At 42.8% G+C, this 20,966-nt stretch overlaps 1 protein-coding gene across 21 annotated transcripts in view; it reads right to left on the minus strand.

Annotated features, from left to right (window-relative positions):
- The window catches only part of l(1)G0196 (inositol hexakisphosphate and diphosphoinositol-pentakisphosphate kinase), a 71,334-nt gene that overhangs the window by 20,699 nt on the left and 29,669 nt on the right, over positions 1–20,966 (minus strand). For 13 of the 21 annotated variants that reach the window (XM_037422940.2, XM_037422948.2, XM_037422944.2 and 10 more), the window contains 11 exons: positions 17,951–18,026; positions 17,471–17,612; positions 11,215–11,438; positions 9,587–9,729; positions 8,867–8,981; positions 8,676–8,783; positions 7,471–7,590; positions 6,322–6,459; positions 5,211–5,349; positions 4,333–4,398; positions 3,052–3,162 (listed from right to left, as the gene is read on the minus strand). In XM_037422940.2, coding sequence (XP_037278837.2) covers positions 3,052–3,162; positions 4,333–4,398; positions 5,211–5,349; positions 6,322–6,459; positions 7,471–7,590; positions 8,676–8,783; positions 8,867–8,981; positions 9,587–9,729; positions 11,215–11,438; positions 17,471–17,612; positions 17,951–18,026 — 1,382 coding nt within the window. The remainder of the gene's footprint in view (positions 1–3,051; positions 3,163–4,332; positions 4,399–5,210; positions 5,350–6,321; positions 6,460–7,470; positions 7,591–8,675; positions 8,784–8,866; positions 8,982–9,586; positions 9,730–11,214; positions 11,439–17,470; positions 17,613–17,950; positions 18,027–20,966) is intronic. The other 8 variants (XM_037422954.2, XM_037422946.2, XM_037422941.2 and 5 more) reach the window with 2 other exon arrangements.

Below are 20,966 nucleotides of genomic sequence, written 5' to 3' on the forward strand. Positions count from 1 at the left end.
CTTACAATACTGCTGTGCAGGAGACTACTAAAGTGACGCCATTCCAGCTAGTCTATGGTCGAATAGTTACCACACCATTAGATGCAATGCTGCCTGTAGGCGACAATACAGAGCACAAGCCTGACATCAGCGAATTCATTCAGCGAGCCGAAGAAGCACGGCAGTTGGCGCGACATCACATAAAGCAACAACGCGTGGATGCAAACCGTTACAACCTTCGTCGGAGAGGAGCCGACTACGCACCAGGCGACCGAGTTTGGATTTGGACTCCCGTGCGGACGCCTGGCCTTTCCGAAAATCTCATGCGCCGCTATTTCGGCCCTTACCGAGTCCTTCGTCGCGTCAGCTCCTTGAACTACGAGGTCTCACCGGAAGGACAAGTGAGCTCATCAAGATGCCGAAGGAGCACAGAAATCATGCATGTAGTCAGAATGAAGCCATACTATGACAGGCAATGAACATCGAACTATAAACACCTGATCATGAGGAATACCTATTTCTCCAATAAAAACCATGCATTCAGACCATCTCAGCAACACTGCTTTTACGCATCGGGACGATGCGTTTTTGGAGGAGGGATAATGACGCAAGGCAAACGCAGTATTCAAACTACGCGCGCTAGTTCGTGCGCCCCCCAAGAGACCAGCGGCTTGATGATGAAACAAGAAAAGGCCGTGACGGCGCGCGCCTCCTCAGCACAGAATTTTGATGAAAAAGAAGTGGTGCACCGCTCGCGGGTTTTTGTTGGAGATTGATCCCCTTTTGCTGATCACCTGTTGGAAACGCCGCTACATTTTCCTCTACTTTTCAGGCACAAGTTAGCCCCAATAAACAGTTATTTGTACACCATTTTGATTGTACGTAACAATATATACAACGAAATTGAAGCTTGCTGTTGTAAATTTTGCCGAAATAACAGGAACCGTGCTGCCATAAAGCACTTCAAGGTGAAGTATTTCAACGTGTGATGGTCGGCGTGATCGGTACGTGAGAAAGCAAGAGTGTGCGTGCTTACTAATGCAAGTTTTCTACCATTGAAGAAGGCGTTGTAAATTATGTGTGAACGATTAAGTCATCCGGCACTGCCGTGTCTTGAAATCTAGTTTCTGCCAGCATTGTCGAGAATAGCTTAAAAGAAATGGGGCATTCGAACGTTCTCTACGGAACCAAGGACGATACACTTAGGGAGGGCGGTGGCAGCGGCCGCTACGATGATACCCAATCTGACTTCACGATCATTGATTCCCACAAGACCACGCATGACCGGATCTGACATGCTAAAGTGTGCCAATTACATTAAATTAGAAGGTACAGTTTGTTTGTGTGCCAATTTATTTTATTATTTTTTAATGTATATACTACATGGGTTAGGACCGTGACAAAATATTTCCTATGAGCTCACAAAATCCCTGCGTAATTTGTGCACCCCCTTCTCTGGGCCCCACAATCGTGAAAGAAACTGCGCAAATTATGCGTGTAAGTACTGTACACATCTTAGCAGAAAATAATGCGTTACATAGATTACATTAGTGTTTGTGGTGTGAAGTCATAGTGCTTGCACCAAAACCTAGACAGCTCTGAACTACAGCGACTGCATGCTAAGCACGGCCCAGTTAGAATAACTTACTATTCGTGACATACACAAATTAACCATTGTCTTCACCACAAGACTACATGGCTGCTGCTTTTTCATAGAAAATGGAGGCATTTTGGAAATTTCGTTAACTACAACTCTACAACAGAATAGCCACAAACTTTGTATCTTAAAGGGCCCCCAAACTATTAATGTAGAATTTTTAACATTTGAAGCAAGTGCGCGCGAGCTCAGAAAGGCACCATGATAAAGAAAAATGGTTGCGGCTTAGCTCAAGTAAGCCCGGTGATGCAAGGGAAAGCTTGTTCACTTGATATGCTAGCCTACCTTCGTAGCCGAAGCGAATTTTGCCGGCTGAACGATATGTCTAGTCGAAAATTCTGTATTGCTTGCACTCACTACCGTATTTTTGTCGGTTCCCGAACTAGTCACCGCCGTCGACAGCGAGGCGTTTATGCCGACCCTGAAGCTCATCGCTGTCGCCTTTTTACATCCTTTTCCCAACATTTTGCCTGCAAAAGTTCTCGTTCTACACTTGTTTCAGCCTACCACTTTGCACACTTGTACTCATGTTTCTGCTTTAGCTCATTAGCAGGCCAAACAACAACCGTAGAATGGTCTGACGTGGCTTGCCTCCACTGCCAGTGTGACCACAGAGCACAATGGGCCAGCGTCCTCACTCCCTCTATGATACGGTCATGGCACAGTAGCTGAACTGAAGCCCACTGGCCTGGTGAGTCACTTGTTTAGTCACGTGCACAAAGCTGGTGAGGCAGTCATCCTAGCAGCGTTGAGAGCAGCAGCCGCGACGAAGCGTGGTTTGTCACAGGGTAGCCGTCTTTCGCATCAAGGCCACGAGGAGACGCACAGGAAAACTCGCTTGACTAGACGAGTAAAGCTCTGGCTTTAAAGTGACATGCTTGTGGCTGTGCTACAAGTGTGCAACAACTCCCAAGAACCATTTTCTTGTCCTCCATGGGCTTTTTGGAATTCGCAGTGTAGGCCGTGACATCACCACTTGTGTCTGTTCATGTCACTAACAAAAAGAACCTCTTTGTCTGCTCATAGCTACGTATGCTTGCTGCTTTTCCTTGTTGCATGAGGAAGAAGAGTACTTGATCAGAAGGAGAAATGGGCCAATGAATGAAGTGTAGTGAAGAAAAGAGTGAAGCGAGCAAGGGCTACTTTTGGATCATCAAACGCGCCAACTATGCCGTTACGACACAGTTTCAAAGAATTCTCCCTGCTACATAGCTGTTGGAGATTCGAGCACAAACTACTCCAACACCACAAATAAATTCTACCTCTGGGTGGTTTATGGGTTCTTTAAAAGTGTAGCAGTACTTCTCTACAAAATATATTGCTTGTGTATTTGTTCATGCAATATTAAGATATTTGTATTTTAAGAAATGAGATGGTGCACAGACTGTGCACAATGCAAGGCTGGCCTGGCTCACCTTTGTCCACCTTTGGAGGCTCTGCGGCATCGCTGTCCAAACTTCTTGGTCGTTGGCTGTCCGAGTTGCATCGCACAATTGGGTATGGCCTCAGATGCTCATCTCCGGGTGCTGAAAATTCAAGAAGTGAGCACACAGAAAGTCTGAGAGTTAGTTGCGATGCTTTGCTAACTTTAACAGTTTATGTGACTACACAGGGCCAGCTACATATATTGAAGCACAACAACACACAGAGACTGTACTGTCAGTGGTGCGCTTCTCCCCTGTCCCCTGTGCAGAGTAGCAGGATAGAGTGAACTAGCTCATGCCAACCTATCTGCCTTCTAATAAATCATCTCTCTCACTACTAATTAGTAACTATGCTACATGTCCATCATTTTCATAAAAATAGTTTCTTGACTACTGCTTTCCTATATAACAGCTGTGGGGGTTTATGTTCTTAAACCACAATATGATTAGTATCAGGGATGCTTCTGTAGAGGTCTTCCATAAATATTGACTATCTGGTGTTTTTTGACATGCACCTAAATCTATGTACACAAGCCTTCAGCATTTGGCCTCCGTCAAATTTCAATCACTACGACTAAGATTTAATCCCAGTTGTAGATTTGTGGATTTGATCCTGCAACATTTGCAGTCAACAGTGGGGCACCATAACCACCAGACCACTGTTGCACCTTTTCTTTCTCTACCTCATAAGAAATATTTCTCAGTTATATTGTGGCAAGTTCTTTGCCACTAAAGCTTTCAATCTAAGATAATATGAGCACTATTCCTTTGAGTCTTAAAGAGCTTATTATACAACTACCTTAAAACATGAGCCATAATAATTTTAATGCTGTAATAAGCTCAAAAACGTTAAACCATAGCACACAGCAAGTTCTAGAAGCATTTCAGAAGTGGCTCTGCGATGCCAAGTAACTGCACCGGCTCATACTACAGCAGAATACAAGATGAACTGCACATCACAGGTGGCACGACATGCGATGTGCCAACATTATTTTGCCAGTCCTTGTTAATATTCATTGCACATACATACAGACAGGACGGAGTAGTGTATTTTATATTACTTCTGCCAGATTTATCGCCAGTTTATAATAAGCAAGTGCAATAAAATAGGTAAATGCTTCCTCAGGTATTAGTTCGCTGATATGCACTAGGCATTAGAGAATGACAGGTAACATGTCAGGTGACACAAAAGCACATGAACAAAAACACACAGGTGCACACACAAATACACACACACACACACTACTTTTCCAAAAACATCAGACTTTTTACCTTTCACGAGGGCAACAGTATGGGTAGCTGCAGGTTTGGGTGCGGTGATGACAGCATTATCGTGCACTACAACAATGAAATACATAGCTACAAGTTGCAGTGCTGGCTGCTAACAAAATGATACACCATAAACAAAATTAAAAGTACTACAGAGAAGCATCATTATGAAAACACAGCAACCTGATACGATGAGGTGAATTACCAATATTCCATTCTCACTGCTTAGATTCAAACTGAAGAGATAAGACCTGAAGTTATACTAAAGTGAATATTTACTCCCTAAAAAGCTGAAGGTGCATACTCTAGCAGTTGAAACATCTCTTGATCAACAAGAGCAACTTCGAACCACTTGTTCTCGACACACATGCGAGTTGCAGCCAACAACCTAGTTTGAGTGGGCCATAGTTACCGGTGTTACTGTCGTGGGATGACACTGATTGCCCGGTTTGCCACTTTAATTACTGCATAAAATTCATGTGCAAATTCAACCTTGTTCACGTGCCATGTTACAAACGCAACAAGTCACTAACCAGACATCGTAATCAGCAGGAGACCATTTGCCAGACCTTCGAAGGTGTCATGCTTGCATTTCACTCACATCACATTTCCTTCCAGTCATATCAGTGCATACACTTATACCAAATGCTGAATTTGTTTCCATATTAAACAAAAATAGTAATGTCACATGTGACTCTCATATAACAACGATCAACTGCACAAAACGTCACACAGAAATTCTCAATGAGCCTCTCTAGCCTAATTCGAACTAGGACAAGCCTTTTCAAGAACCCTTAATGATCTACTTGGCTGCTAATGTGAATGCACTCACTGCTATGTTCAATTTGCTTGAACAAGGTGGGCAGAAAATTGATGTTCACCTTCCATGGCCATGCACTGCAGAACTTTTCCAATTGGTATTGGCTGCGATGAAAGAAATGGCGGCACCACTGAAGCAGAAGCCCTGGATGAAGACGCTGCTTCCTTTGAATTGCCATCATCCAGAATGGTGGGAGATTCCTGTGCAGGGCAATAAAGCATGCAAATGATGTGAGAAAGCAGAAGTTAACACTCTGCAGCATCAGCAAAAGTATGCGACATCAGCCATGAGAACAACAGTTCATACGTGCACCAGTCAATTTTCAAGGTTAATGTAGCTATCACAGTAAGATACTGCACAAAATAAAAGTATTTCGTGAAAGAAAGGTTTCATAGATGACAAAAGTGGCGCTCAAGAATGAAAATGCATTAGTCTGTGTGAAAGATACAGATAACCAAAGCTGTGAAGTAGACGCTGTTAATGCAATGCAATTAAATAAGCTATTGAATGAAATAGCAGTGTTTCTAAGTTTCAAGTCATGAAATTAGAAAACTTACACCCGTAACAAAACTGTGCCATCATAAAACAAATAATGGTTCAACAAAATATGCCAAAAAATTATTTCGAATTTACATGTCTTTTCCCAATAGGTAAGAAAGAAGAGTTTAACGTGCCAGTTAGTGTTAAAAGTTGGGCTCATCTGTTTTCACTTGAACATAGTTAGCCAACGAGAATAAGACCGAAATGAAGAAAGATGCACACAGTACGCCAGCTAGACTTCAACTGGAATTTTATTTTAGACAAACAACAACACACGAAGTATCAAGATCTACAAAACAATGTAACAACCAATTTTAGCTTAACCATTGCGTGAAAAGCTACAGTGCCAAGCTACGTCACTTGCATACATCCTCGCAAGAAGTTTAATTCTTCTTTCTGTGAGCGTGACTGAAGTTACAGTTACACAGTTATCTGCCTCCCTGCATATTCAAAAAGCTTTACTAATCCCTCAGTTGCTCTAATCATGTCCACAGCCCAACATTGAAGTAGCATTAAAAGCAACTCTTTTTAAAAACAACCTGTTGCCAAACGTTTGTCGAATTCCAGTGTAGGTTGGCACTTAACGCGCCAATTTAAAGTAAGAACAAAATGATGAGAAGAAATAAACTCACATGATCTGACCATACTTCATCGTACCTTCCCTCATCATCAAACGTAAGCTCATCTTCTTCCTCTTCAATGCAGCCATGTTTTTCTCCTGCTTCGTGAGACACTGCTCCGAGCATACCCTTTTCCGATGACTTTTCTCTCTGTAAAAAAAAAAATAAAGCATGCCATCAAAAGTGCCAATGTAATTGGCATCTGGATTTCACTGCAGTGTATAATTCGGGGAAGGACAACACTGTCACTAACAATGCTTTGACGTCCTTCAATAAAGGCTGTTTCAGCGAAAAAAATTGTTCCGTTCGCTCCAATCGCTCTGTTCGCAACCGCCACTAATGGTGGTTTTGTTTCACATGGACCACGAACAATCCGCGTTTTTCACTCTGTGAATGGAGCGGCGAGAACCGTTTCTGGTCACCCTTTGTTGTGGCAGACACTAGAATTTTTCATATTTGATGTAACAATATGTGCGTTATAATATGATCATGTTTCTATGTACAGCAACAAAGAACACTTGTGTTCCGTCATTTAAGAACACTTTTCAATCTAAATTATTTTAAAATGCACAGCATCGGCCATTACTAAAACAAACACGTTGACGCTATTTTGATGGCTTGGCCGGCCCAGCCATATTTCAATGGGTCCCGACCAAAAATCGCTCCCGCCGCTGCGATCAGAGGGAAAATTTTTAACATGTTGGAAGCTCGCCACGGACCGCTGCGGCGGCAGCGAACTGGCCTTTTTTTTTTCGCTGCGAGCGAACTCACGGACTGAAAATCGCTACTTTTTGCGTCATGTGAAACAGCCTTAACACTGTTTTTCTGAGGCAAACTTTGTGGTGTAAAATTAGCTATTTAAAGAAGCGAGACAAATGCACACGTATATACACACACATCCCTCAAGGTCTAAGATGCTTCGCGACGCAAAACATGAAGATCAGTCTTGCAGATAAACCATGAAGATCAACGACTGTCAACTGCAAATGGTGAGAAATAATGCACCACTTAAAGCTCAAGCAAGCTCATCATACAGAGTGAATTGATGCAAAGAACAGCACAATTTAAATAAAAAAAAAATCAATGTCATGCACCGACATCTTTGTTTTTACTTTGTTTTTATCAATCTCACAATACATGAAGGCATGTAAAGGCAAGTACCGGTCCACTGCGACTTTGCGGTCGGAAACCAGGACCCGGCGGCAGGTTCTTCTGGACACAGCAGACAACACCAGGGCTGAAGTGAAGCTCCACGTGGAAGCGCTCTTCTGAGTGCTGGTCCTGAAAGGTTGCAGTGCGTTTTGGCTTTTATAACCACAATCCTTTACTTCAGTATGATTGTACAACCCAAGAGACACTGGGCTGAAGACATCCTATACTATCCGTGTTTTTTTACTGCACAGTCATACTGAAGTAATGAATTACTAAGTTGCCTAGAATGCTCCTCCCGATGGTTCACATATTTTTTTTAAGACTCTTATTTGTTTAATTTTTTTTTTTGCATTGGGACAGTCAACAAAAATTGTGAAATTAATTTATGAGTGGTTAATAATACAAATAGTTCGGGTTTTATGATCCAAAACAATGATATGATTATGAGAAATGCCACAGTGGAGGGCTCTAGAAATTTTGACCATCTGGTGTTATCTTACGTGTGCCTAAATCTATGTTCATGGGCCTCTAGCTTTTCGTTTCCATTGAATTTTGTGCAAGGTTAGGACATCCGGATTTAGTCTCAAGATTTGCAACACATGGGTGAAATTTGTGGACTCACTACAAAACCACGAAATGGGAGCTCAGCATGAAATAATCTTAGTGAAAGGCAAGCAGGTAAAGAGTGCAAACAATGCGTAGACAAATGCATTGTAAAAACCCTATATTAAAAAGCAGTCTTGGATCACACAACAGCAAGTAAACGAGCCAGTATATCAGAGATAACTGCAACAAAAACAGAACGAATGCAGCATTGTGACCGAGATTCTTATCTTAATATCCATTCACGTGTCGTGGCAGCTTGAATGGCTGTGGAATTTCACTGGTATCGATGCGGCAGGATGCCTGCTCTATCAAAATGCAAGAACACTAAATAGGTATTAAGATTTAGAATGAATGTCACAGACAACACTTTCTGCGTGGCACATGCACTGGCAAATATCCTGCCCAATCTCCATTTATGACTCCAAATTAAAGTCAGGAGTGTGGCCAGACACACTTGCAACCTCATGCAAGCCTTTCCACTCTTTCATTGAAGATAAATAATAGGTGTGGCAGAGTAATATGTGCGGAAGAAGTTCAGCATTATGATACTGCAAGCAGCCTATTCATTGAAGGCAATAGGCTCTGCTTCCGAGTGCCAGCATACATACCTTCGTGGGATCCTCATACAGCATAATCACAATCTGCGTCATGTAGTTCAGTTCCGTGACTGCGTTCACGTATTCCATGGCTCTGCGCCACTGTTCATCCTTGGTCTCCTATGAAAAAAATGTAAAGATGAATCGCAGGTGCAAATTTACTCTTACTGCGTAAAAGTGCACAGTGGCAAGACGCTGCTTACATCTAGCAGACCTCCATATCTGAGCACAGTCAGCAAAGAATGGATGTGGCTTTCACTGGTGAAGTACAGCCGTGTGCGGACGTGTCGACCAGGCGAAGAGACTCCGTGAGAGTACCTGGGAACATAAAGTTTCACTTTTTTTGCATGACACTTGAACAGAACCGAATTAATAGGGCTATGACCATCAGTTTTTTATTGTAATCTGTTTTATTTGGGTTGATTCTCGATAATTCACAAACTAGCGAAATTTAGCTCATTTGGTCCACCACTTAGCTTCTAATTGAATATTTTTTTTGAACATCCAAGTGGCATGAGGGTTGCCAAATACTGACGTACTCGCGAACCGTGATGCACTAACAATGTGCTCATTGCGCAAGCGTCTGCACTGCAGCATACGGTTTTGTTTCGTGCTCATCTGCGTGTATAATGGAGCTACTTTTTGTTCGTCGGCTTGGCATCGAAACTGAACGTTTTCCAGTGGCCTAAGCTTTGCTAAAAGACGAAGGTTCTGTTCCATGCAGTATGTCACTTCACACATGATCTGGCAAAATGGTAGTGGCCAGCGATGGGCTGGAATGAAACTTTTCAGGGCATACCACTGCATGTTAAGACAAGTTCACATTAGCCCGTGACCAATAGTAACGTGTCAAATAATTAGATACTCGTAACCCCCTTGCTTTCACTGTGATTAGACTCGGCGAAGACTTGTCGCAAACTCACTGCGGGTTGAGTCTATTCACACTCTCAGTCTCATCCGCTGCAGGGTCGATGTTTCGGTGCAGATCTGCTCGGATCTTCTTCAGCAGAGGTGTACAAATGCCCAGACCAATTGTAAGCTTTTCTTGGAGGGTCAGACCATACTCCTGCAGCAGAATTTCTTCCAGTCAGTATGAGACATTGTCATCCACAAAACAACTTGCTTGCAAATTTTTTTTTAAATTTAAGCTAATACAGAAAAAAAAATTGGGAGACCTTTCAACATTGCCTTTAAGAGTCTAATGCGATAGCGAAATCCGGATCCGGCCTTTAGTGCACCCTTCAACTGCTAAGTGCATCCTTATCAATATATATTGTTAAACAAACACACATACACACATGCACGCACGCACACACACACACACACACACACACACACACACACACACACACACACAAATGCATGCACAAGCGCAACGTATCTATAGTAATGCAGTGACTGTGCAGTGTGGCCACTTTCCTCTGCTAGAACAGCACTCTGCTGTAGCCGAGACACGTTTTCATAATGTCTCACAGATGGCACACAGACACGCATACACACGCGTGTGTGGCCGTGCGAATGGTACATACAGGTTCTTGATCTAAAGCAAGAGTCGCATGGTCTCCAAAATACACGCTGCACGCTTGCCATTTCGGAGGCCATAAAAATCTCACTATGCTTCACAGATGGCAGCACATTATTTAGCGTTTGCTGTTTGCTTGATCAACACCTCTAGAAAGGCATGATATGTTTTCCCACTAGATGGACATAGTTGTCCATTTTTAGAGCTGTTTGAAAGTTCCTGTGTGTTTTTAGCGGTGATGGCTGCACTATCCCGGCATTTTTCGACGTAGTTTGATGGCCTCCCAAATGCACCTACAAATCGCCGTACGTGCTCGTTTTCGTCGTGACACCTGTTGAACAAAATGCGTTAAGGAGACTCCTTCCACTACATGGAATTTATGTAGTGGTTTTTGCCGAAGCAGCTGCAAATAATATCGTAGCTTTGTGGTAAACACCTGCTTGCCACGCAAATGGCCCGGGTTCAATCCTCAATCCTTCCTCCATGCTCAACGAGACCGAAATTTTTATTCTTTATTTTATTTGCTTCTTTCTCGATTTTTCGTTCACGGACGATTATTTTTGCAGGGTCACTTGACAACATTTTACTCGGCCGTGACATTGGAGGGCTGCCTAACGAAACAAGCTCGAAGTGCTTACGTCGGAGAAGCTTGCAACCCATTGTCGCTTTTTTTTTAAAGTAATGTTGAACTTGTTGCCACAGTAACAAATGTGGTGCCTGATGCCTGGCTTGCCGAAATGTAGTGGGAGCTACTGTGTTGAAGCGAGGTATTTTCTGGTGTTCTTTAGGACATTTGGAGTCACTCCCCCCTCTTATTCTAAGAAAAAAACTTGTGAAACGACTAGGACAACGAAGTACTCTTGACCCTTCGCGCGTTGTTCGGTGAGCTGCCCGACGAACAACACTGGTGCACTGCACCCCTTCAACAGCCCACATGCGGAAAAAGACTGCTCGAAAACAGTGGTTACACACCAGCAAAGGGCTACGACAAGGCTTTTGATTAATGCCAATAATGACTGTTATCGTTACCTGGGGTATGACAACATCGGCCAGAGCCTTGGCATACAGGTAGAGCTCTTCTGCATGCACAAACTGCAGGGTGTGCTGGTTGTGCTGCAGGTCATACTTGATGCAGTCATAGACGTCGGGAATCTTGCTTATGTCAAACTTGCCGTTCTTCAGCTTGAAGTCTTTCTCCAGCTTGGCCCAGCGTCGCAGCATCAGCTCCCACGTCTCCCCATGGTACAGGGGAACTGAAATCATGGTACGAAATGGCTGTGTCACTTTTCACAGGCATCGCAGCTGAGATGCACGTTCACATCACCAGAGGTGTGTTGAGACTAGAGCTGCATCCAACTGAAAGAAAACTTATGCAAGATCACTGAGCAAGGAACATTCAGGAGGTGCAACTCTGCTACTTGAGATGACCAGATAATGTCGCAATGTTGGAGAGCCACTTCATGGTGGCAGTGTCTGGCAGCAGGCAATGGAAGTGCCACCGATTCAGTTTTCGAGAGAAGCAGCCGAGCACGTTGCTTTCGTTCCTTTACAGTCACGAAGCGTGGACGCCAATCCTATTTGGCCGCATTCATTTATTGTTCCACCTTTTTACCTTCAAGGCTTGTGCTCACTGTTACAAGTTTCCAAGCCTGCGTTCCATCATAGGCTAGCAAATATTGAAACAAAGCATAGCAGTGCTATTACAGCGCTCATTCAGGCAGTGCCGTGAGCTATAACAATGGGCTGTTACTGTAAAGGCAATCCACAAAAAAGACATGCTCGCTCAAGTAAACAACGCTGTCATTTTCTCCAGAACGATCAACCCCCTGGTAGCGTTTTCTTTTTTTTTCTTTTTTTGATTGTAGCTTTTCAATGCAAGGCGCTGCCAATTCAAGTACCTACTTTGGCGCATGTTACTTCTGTAATTTTTTTTTTTCAACACCTGGGTGCCCACCGACGCCCATTCTAACGGGTGTTTCACCTTCAAAATATTTCTTCCTTTGTGTGCAAGATGCGACAATTTTCCTGATGAAAAATATGCACATCTCGGTGATACCTTCATCGAACCTATTAACAGAACATGAGAAAAACTTCACACCAAAGTTCCAGACTTGTGCAATTTCTTTTTTTTTCTCCATTTTCCAAAAGTACAAAAGTAGAATTTTGCGCAAACTCTAGAGATACCTAATTATAAATCAAAAACATTGCCACGAGTATTAATCAAGCCATGCACTTTTAAGTGGGCTGGGAAACTGGTGAGTTTTTTAAGGCAGATTTGATAGAAGACTGAATACTACAGCACACTAATGATTCGGATGTTCGTAAGTCACTGATGATGTGTAAGAATGACATTGAAGCTGTGTGCCTCTGTTTGCAAACTGAAGCCAGGCTGTGGAGTTTTGAGCATCCTGAACCATCACATAAACTTCAAAACATATTGTATATGAAGAGATAGAATTTATTTCGAGCATTCGGCATCAGATAACGCATGCTTACATAAAAATACTATACGAGGTTTCTTGCATCACAGTCACATCAAAACATAGCTGTTGTGGCTGCAAACTGAATTTGTGACCACACCTGTTTTATAAGCAGTAGCACACTTCTAAAAGGTAAGTGAGGAGTAAATGAAAATCATCCAAAAATTTCTATCAGTGCTTCGTGCAAGATGGCAGTGACTCTGCAAACTTTTGTCAACCAATGGTTGAATGCCTGTAAACATGGGTGGTGATGCTATAGAATCAAAACCTCACATGGTGTTTTTTAGTAAACTCAACATAATCTCTTAATGAAATGTATGTATTTTTGTTTTTATTTTTTATGGAACAAATAGCTAGAAAAAATGAAGGAAACAACAAAAAGGATGTGTGTTGCATGCACAAGGAAAAAAAGACTCATGAACTGTGATAGCCACGGTACAGTTACACAATGTGAAAGAGGGTGAATGAAAGAAAGTGACAATACACAAGGCAAATTTTTTAAACATTTTTGGCAGTTTATCTATTTTTTTTACATTTCCTGAAGTTTATGAGCAAGGAATTGCAGACATGTCCAGCTAGTCTAGCACAGGAAGAAGCTAGTCCCACAAGCGAGATAGTGAACATTTTTTTTCGGACAGTGCACACATGCTATCTTTGCAATCTAAAAGGCTACCGTATATACTCGTGTAAGGGCCGCCCTCGTGTAAGGGCCGCACCCCAACTTTGAAAGCGGATATTTCGAAAAAAAAAAAAACAAAAGTTCAAAATGTCCCGCCAGAAAAGTGTAGTTAGTTCATTTACAGCCAGATGGCGCTGCACGCTTTTCCGCTTTTATTCTACTTCCGCCGACGCGCCGACCACGCTGTTGACAGCGCGCCGCCATATTTGCCTTGTGCGGCCTCTTTGTTGGCATCGTTCCTAGCATCGTGTCGATACGTTGGCAGCGCGACTTCAGATCGGTGTCGTCGGTGTCACTTTGTTGGTTGTAGTGAACCCTGCAGAAGCCAGCGCACGTGACGGACGATGGGCCGGCATCTGAGATCATTCACTGCAGCATTTAAGCTGCAAGTGATTGACTATGCCGAGGAGCACGGGAAGCGGGAAGCTGGACGAAAGTACGACGTCGATGAGAAGCGCGTGCGTTACTGGATGAATCAGAAAGATGCCCTCGCCGCTACTAACAGGAGCCGAAAGGCGTTTCGCGGGAAAAAGTGCAAGTACCCGCAACTCGAAAGCGAGCTCGTCAACTACGTCGTCGACACACGAAGGGACGGCTACGCCGTATCGACTGACATGATACGCGTCAAAGCCCTCAGCATCGCTCGCCACATGGAAATACCCCCGGCACAATTCAAGGCAAGTCGGGGCTGGGCTACGCGGTTTATGAACCGTAACCAGCTTTCTATTCGGCGCCGAACGACGATTTGCCAAAAACTGCCGCGCGAGTACGAAGACCACGTCATTAAGTTTCATCGCTTCGTGAATGCTCTCAGGAGGGAGCATGAATACGACCTGTCCCAAATTGGGAATGCGGACCAGACACCTGCGTGGTTCGATGCACCGGAAAGCACCACAGTGGATTTAAAAGGTGCGAAAAGTGTGTCTGTGCGCACGACTGGTGCAGAACGCCAAAGGTGCACTGTGATGTTGTGCATCACGGCAGACGGCAGGAGGCTTCCGCCGTACGTCGTATTTAAAAGGAAGACTCTCCCAAAAGAGAAGTTCCCTCAGGGAATCGTCGTACGTGCGCAAGAGAAGGGCTGGATGTCCGAGGAACTGGTCGTTGACTGGATTAAGACCGTCTGGGCAAACAGACCTGGAGGGCTGTTACAACGGAAAGCCCTCCTTGTTTTGGACAGCTTTAGGGGCCACTTGACCGACCGCGTCAAGAACCGAGTTGCCGCAACTCGTACGGACTTGGCCGTCATTCCCGGTGGCCTGACGAGTGTGCTGCAGCCGCTCGACGTATGCGTCAACAGACCATTCAAAGTGGAATTTCGCCGATGTTACTCTGAATGGATGGCTGGAGGCGTCCACGAGAAGACCCCTACAGGACGGCTGAAGCGGGCGTCGCTCCAACAGGTGTGTGAATGGATTTTGAATGCGTGGCGTGCCATGTCAGTAGAAGTAGTTGCTAAAAGCTTCAAGGTAACGGGAATTTCGAACTCCATGAACGGCACCGAAGATGACCGTCTCTGGGAAGACGCGGACGCCGAGGCGAGCTCCTCCGAGAACGAGGACAGCGAAATGGAATCCGAATAAAAACATTTCTGGCATGTCATTTGTGACTCTTGCACTCTGCTACTGTTGCATAAACAGTACAGACCTTTGGCCTGTACTGCCTGTACTAAATCGGCCTGATTCGTGTAAGGGCCGCACCTAGCAAAATTTTCGAAAAAAAAGTGCGGCCCTTACACGAGTATATACGGTAACTTACGCCCTAGAACATGTATGTATGCATGCATGCATGCATGCATGCATGTATGTATGTATGTATATATGTATGTATGTATGTATGTACGTACGTACGCATGAATGTGTGCATAAAGCAGTACCTATGAGAAAAATATGTTCATCTTATACACTACTCGCTACAAGCACATAATGAATTAGTCTATGACATTGCCAAGAAACCTCATAGATTTGCTTAACTATTCAAATAACTGATCATACGAGTATTTAGATATCCAGGATTCCTTGCAATTACGTCAGGTAAAAGTAATCCTTCAGCTTTTTGTCCTGGTCCATTAAAGGAGATTTTCCCAATCTGCAAGTGCGCTTCTTTGAGATGCATATTCGCCCTACTCATGAAGGCATTGGTGGTGTTTCAAGTAAAAACGAGGTCTTAGTTGCACAAGCTCGTACTTGCTTACTTCTATGTCTATATCAAGACAGCCGAGTCAACATTTTCCTCCTCATAGCGCAAGCAACCTGTGCTCGAATATATTGCCTTTAGTAAGAGGCTAGCTGCCATTAGTAGGGCAAACTACATAGCAGAGAAGCACACTCGCGGCTTAGGAAAACCTCTTAATTTACATATACTAATCAATGATTAGATTCCAGTGTTTAAGATGTGTGCCATCACAAAATTGGTTGGCATACGAAGAGCGCAGGTAGTAGCTACACAGCAGCAAGGACTACTGCAAAGGACAATGACAAAGCTTTTGATTAACACAGATAACAAGTGTTATCGTTACTAGGGGTATGACAGTATGCATGTATGTATGTATGTGTGTGTGTATATAGGTATGCATACGTATGTATATTTTCTCAATTTATTAACCTTTAACATCACAGTCTTTCGCAGTGAAGACAGAGTTAGCAGATCTTCAGTACATAAGGGTTAAAGAGGTTCACTTGCTTTACGAATGACTCAGTGCATTCTGCATCGCACTGAGCACCTTAATGATGAGATCACTTCCCAAATTTTCATCTCATCATTTGGCATTTTCATGTACATGATTTCAATAAAATCGTATACATGAATTGTATACATATGAATAGTGAATTTCAGCTTCGGCGCGAATAGGGATTTTAATCGAATAATTTCGAATCGAATTCGAATGTTATGTATGACATATAAAAAAAGGAATATTTATCATGACCTAACTAACCTGCACAATACTTCTTTTCAATTGAAATAGCAGCTCTATGCAAATTCCTTTTTTTTTTTCGTTGAAAGGAAGCTGAAACAACCTTGAGTAGAAGTATGGGTAGGATGCGAGTGATAACCTGTAAGATACTTAACGTTTTAAAATTTATTATACTTGGATCCTCTAAGCTATCATAACAAGCTTAATAAAATGAAGAATTCATTTGAGCGTAACATGTTCCTTTAAAGGGGCCCTGCAACACTTTTTCAAGTAGCCATGGAGCCAGTAAACATGCTTGTTGCCTCACTAATTTACCGCCGCAAAGTTTCTAGAATTAGTCTAGTACGAGCGGAGTTCCTAAAGTTTGTCGCACGCTGTAATTGCATTCTCTCTTCTCGTCCCGAGGAAATAGCTGGAAGTTAAGCAGGGAAGAATGTCACAGTGAAAGAAATACGTCACACGCACCTCGTGAACTTGAGCACGTTTTTTCTTCTTCAAATACTCCGCTTTTCAGTGCGATCGCGCACATACTTGTGGACAAGCGGCGGCCCCAGTAACAATGAACGCGCCATGATCCTATCAGCCAATGGCTGTGACTAGAACCGTATATACCTTTTTGGCTGTGACAAGTGATTTTTGAGCTTGTATAGTGTCATTTGCCAAGGAAGAAAGCAATTTTTAGCTTTGAAGATTTATTGTGAATTACAGGCCACGTGCTGCGCTATAATATTTGCCTCGCGTGTTCTTGGTAGCTACGACTACCGACCGGCAGCGTTTTCTGACCATGCTCAGTAAGTATTGCAGGGCCCCTTTAAATTTGAAGGGGGGCTTCGCCGCAAAGCAAATTTTTTCTAAATAGATGCTTTCACAAACTAACACCCCTACATTGCAATGAAACCACCTTTACAAGCAAACTAATATACATTTCTTTGTTTATTGGGAATACTCAACTATTTGTTTGAATATTCGAAGCATTAGAATATTTGCACGAGCCTAGATTTCATACTTTTATACTAATTGATTATCTAAGCATTCCAATCTTTCATGCCACCAAAATATTCCACTACTTGTTGTCTCCTACCATCTGTTGCACATTTAACCGCTTAGTTCTTACTCTCCCTCACCTAGAACTACATCAAGCAATGACATTCACGTGACCCTCAATGACAGCAGTGCGATCCGTAACATCCTTGCGCTAGTGGATCAACTTACCGTGGGTCTTACTTTCGTCCTTGCGGCATTTGATCAGTTTGATCAGGTCCTGTATGATCTCATAGACGTGCTGACATGCCTTGACGGGATTTTTGATGAACTGCAGAGCATTCTGAATGGATCGTGCATGCGTGGGGTTGAGCTGCAAATTAAAATAAAGTAGAAAAAGCGACAAATCCTCCCCTATAATTACGCACTTACATGAGCATTGCCAAAAGTAAGCCATTAGCATTGTTGCTCAGCTCCTAGGGTACTTTAACCAGAATTTTTTACGCTACTAAACAATATAGCCCAACATGTCTCTGAAGGCAACTGCTGCACGAAACTATGGCTAATAAACAAATTGCGCTGTATCATGACATGCATATGAGAAAATCGAGCACTACTGAGCAACCAGTTTAGCCCAGAGCGTTACTCACACGTAGCTACCTTATACAGCCCCTGAAACAAATTTCACTGTAGACGCCGCTGTGCCCATACCTTTTCAAAGTCCTCCTCTGTGAAGTCATGGTCCACCTGGAATGCTTCATGCAGTCTCTGTTTCACCCTGTAATGACTTTCAATGTATAAAGAACCTTTTGTCAAAAAGCATGCTTCTCTCGGGGCTGTCAGTGACCCAGAAACGTACAGAGACGTCAGGGATATGCAGCCCAAATCACCTACAGCATGCTGTCATTTTTATTATTTTTTTCCCCATGGTAATGGCTACTGCAGACAAATGAAGTTTTCAGACTGGTAGTCAAAGGAAACAACATAACAGAAAATGCATCGACTCCAAGTATGAGTCTAACAGACATAATTATGACCTTCTGTGTTTATAAATTTAACATAATTACCAAGTTCTTTTCTATATCTGTTAAAGAAAAGGTAATGCTGAAAAAATTTAATTTTTCACAACTGTTCGCATGGTATCTCCACTGAGCTTCCCAAAAATTTGATCTGTCAAATTCTTCTTAAGATATTATGCAAAATAATTCCACAAAACTGAATCTGAAACTAAGGTGGCTGTGGCATGCCGTACTGCAGCAAACACAAGACTATCTGGCTGCATGACTGCTTGACTCGCTCACCAGAATTTTACGTGGACCGGTAGCATATAATGATGTGAACAATATATTTGCACAAACAGACCAAAACAGGTGCAATACTTTCAAACGCTAAAAGTGTGACAAAGCCTTCCTTGATTAAAAACAAACAAAAAAACGTGGAGACAAAGTCTGTGACTAGAATGCAAAGCTAGTGCTAAAACAAAACCAAAAAAGAAGAAAGGGTGGGGGGGAACAAGGACATTATGGGGCTTTACATAAATAAAAAAATAAAGGTCATAGTTTCCTTGCCAGGGCGAAGCAATGATTGTGATAGCAACAAACTGTAATGTTATACGAAGTGAGGCTGGTAGCTAGCTCCCTTGGATCAGATCTTTCACAACTCAATAGGGCCGCTTTAGGCACACTTATTAAAAAAACATGGCGTCTTCACTTTGAGAGCGCAGCACATAGAAGGGTATACGAACAGCCTGCCGATGGCTGCTGAGGTAGCGAGATGGTGCGCATGTCCTTAAAATCGAAGTTCAATGTTGCTGCTTTAGCACCCCCCCCCCTCGGGCCTTCTCATACTTGTCTAAGACAGGAAGGGTGTTGTTCTTCAATGGCAGGCCTCCCAAGCATGGTGATGTTATCGCACCAGCCCTCCAAGCGATGCAAGCGATGGAAATAGGCTGGCTCATTTGATCTCTGCTTCAGCCGCATTCGTAGCCATCGCTCGTACGCCATTACCCGAAAGTAGAATGTACGATGCGAGGGGTGATTTTATTAGTTTGAACTTTACATGGGACATGACGGAAATGGCGAAAACCCATCCAGAGTGCCTATATATTTTCAGTCAGACATTAATAAGTGTTAAAAATATAAAGAAAGCTAAACCTCATGCGTCCATTCTAAGGCTCTCATTTTTTCCTTCTTTTGTGATGTGCTATCCTTGTGTAATCAATAGAGCCTTTCGATAGCACAAATACATTTTCGATTACATACAGAAACCTTCAGTACAAAAATACTGTCCCAATCTCGCCACCAGCAAGCGCTAGATAGCCATAACCATATCTGCAGAAGTTTACCCAACCAATTGAGGCCACATATTGAAGCTGAGGTAGGTATACTGCTTACAACACAAAAAGCCATGAATATGCCCTCAAGTGAGAACAGGTAAGAGTAGACGTGCTTAATTTCATTACCAGAGTGATTGATTAACAAGGGCATTAATACTATGGCAGATTCTTGCAGCTCTACACCTACAAAATGCAGGTAACCGTGCAAAGAAAGCTGTTGTACCATCCACAATTATGTAAAAATTGACCAATTGAAATTATCTTTTGTAACTGAACACAAAACTTGTTTTTCCTTCTTCACTCAGCTATCTCAAAATTGTTACCATATTAAGTGATCTTAACACAAGCTAAACACTGTGGCAGAGAGTGCATGAAAGCGTAGCACACATAAGTCTTAGCCTTCACAAAAGAAATTTATTTACAACCCGTCTGTGAAATAAAGAGCTCAGAATTGCTTGATACTACATTGCGCCCCTGGCACTGCAACCAAAAATTACTTGCAACCATAGGTCTGCAAAAATCGTGGAGCTCAATCAGACTCACTCATGAAACATGTTTTGCGCTTAGGATTCATTGGAACACTGACTAACTGAAATTTTCCTGAGTCGGACTCACTCTTACACTCACAAAAGTTTTCTTCAACAGGACTCACTTGGACTCAAGTTCACCAAATTATTACTTATTCGGACTCACTCAGACTCACGGCTCGATCTGAGTCTGAGCGAGTCCGAGTGAGATGACTCGATGAGTCCGTAAGTCTAGAATTAGCCTTTTTCGATCATGGTGTCCACGCACTTTAACACCAACATCTCACATAATCGGTGCTCTTCTTGGTGACATTTAATATAGTAGCTTCAAATACGATTCATGAGTGGTTGCAAACCAGCAAGCACATTTTTATTGAAAGAGATGACAGCATAAAATATATTTATCAAGAATTTCCCGGAAGAGTTGCTGGAGGGAGAGTGAAAGGCACCACCTACGTAGTTTATGCCTCCAATTATTAAATATTCATAAGGTATATGAATGAAACTGTTTTGGGATACTTGTGGCTAAATGTGAGTATAAACATGAATCTGGGTAAGCCTCGTAGTAATGCTGAAGATGAGCAGATAAGAGCACAAGTCTGCAAACAAAAGTGAAACTCGCTCAAGACTCACTTAACAAATATATATTGCGCATTGGACTCACTCGGACTCAAATTAGCTAAAACATTTCTTATTTGTACTCACTCAGACTTACTAAATATTTCTTCAAACCGACTCACTCGGTTTCAAGCTCGCCAAAATATTACTCACCCGGACTCACTCAGACTCGCGGCTTGATTTGAGTCTCAGCGAGTCCGAGAGAATCGACTGATGAATGAGTTCGCCGACCTATGCTAGCAACTAG

This window comes from Rhipicephalus microplus, chromosome 4 (assembly GCF_043290135.1).
Source record: "Rhipicephalus microplus isolate Deutch F79 chromosome 4, USDA_Rmic, whole genome shotgun sequence".
In the NCBI taxonomy this organism is placed as follows: domain Eukaryota; kingdom Metazoa; phylum Arthropoda; class Arachnida; order Ixodida; family Ixodidae; genus Rhipicephalus; species Rhipicephalus microplus.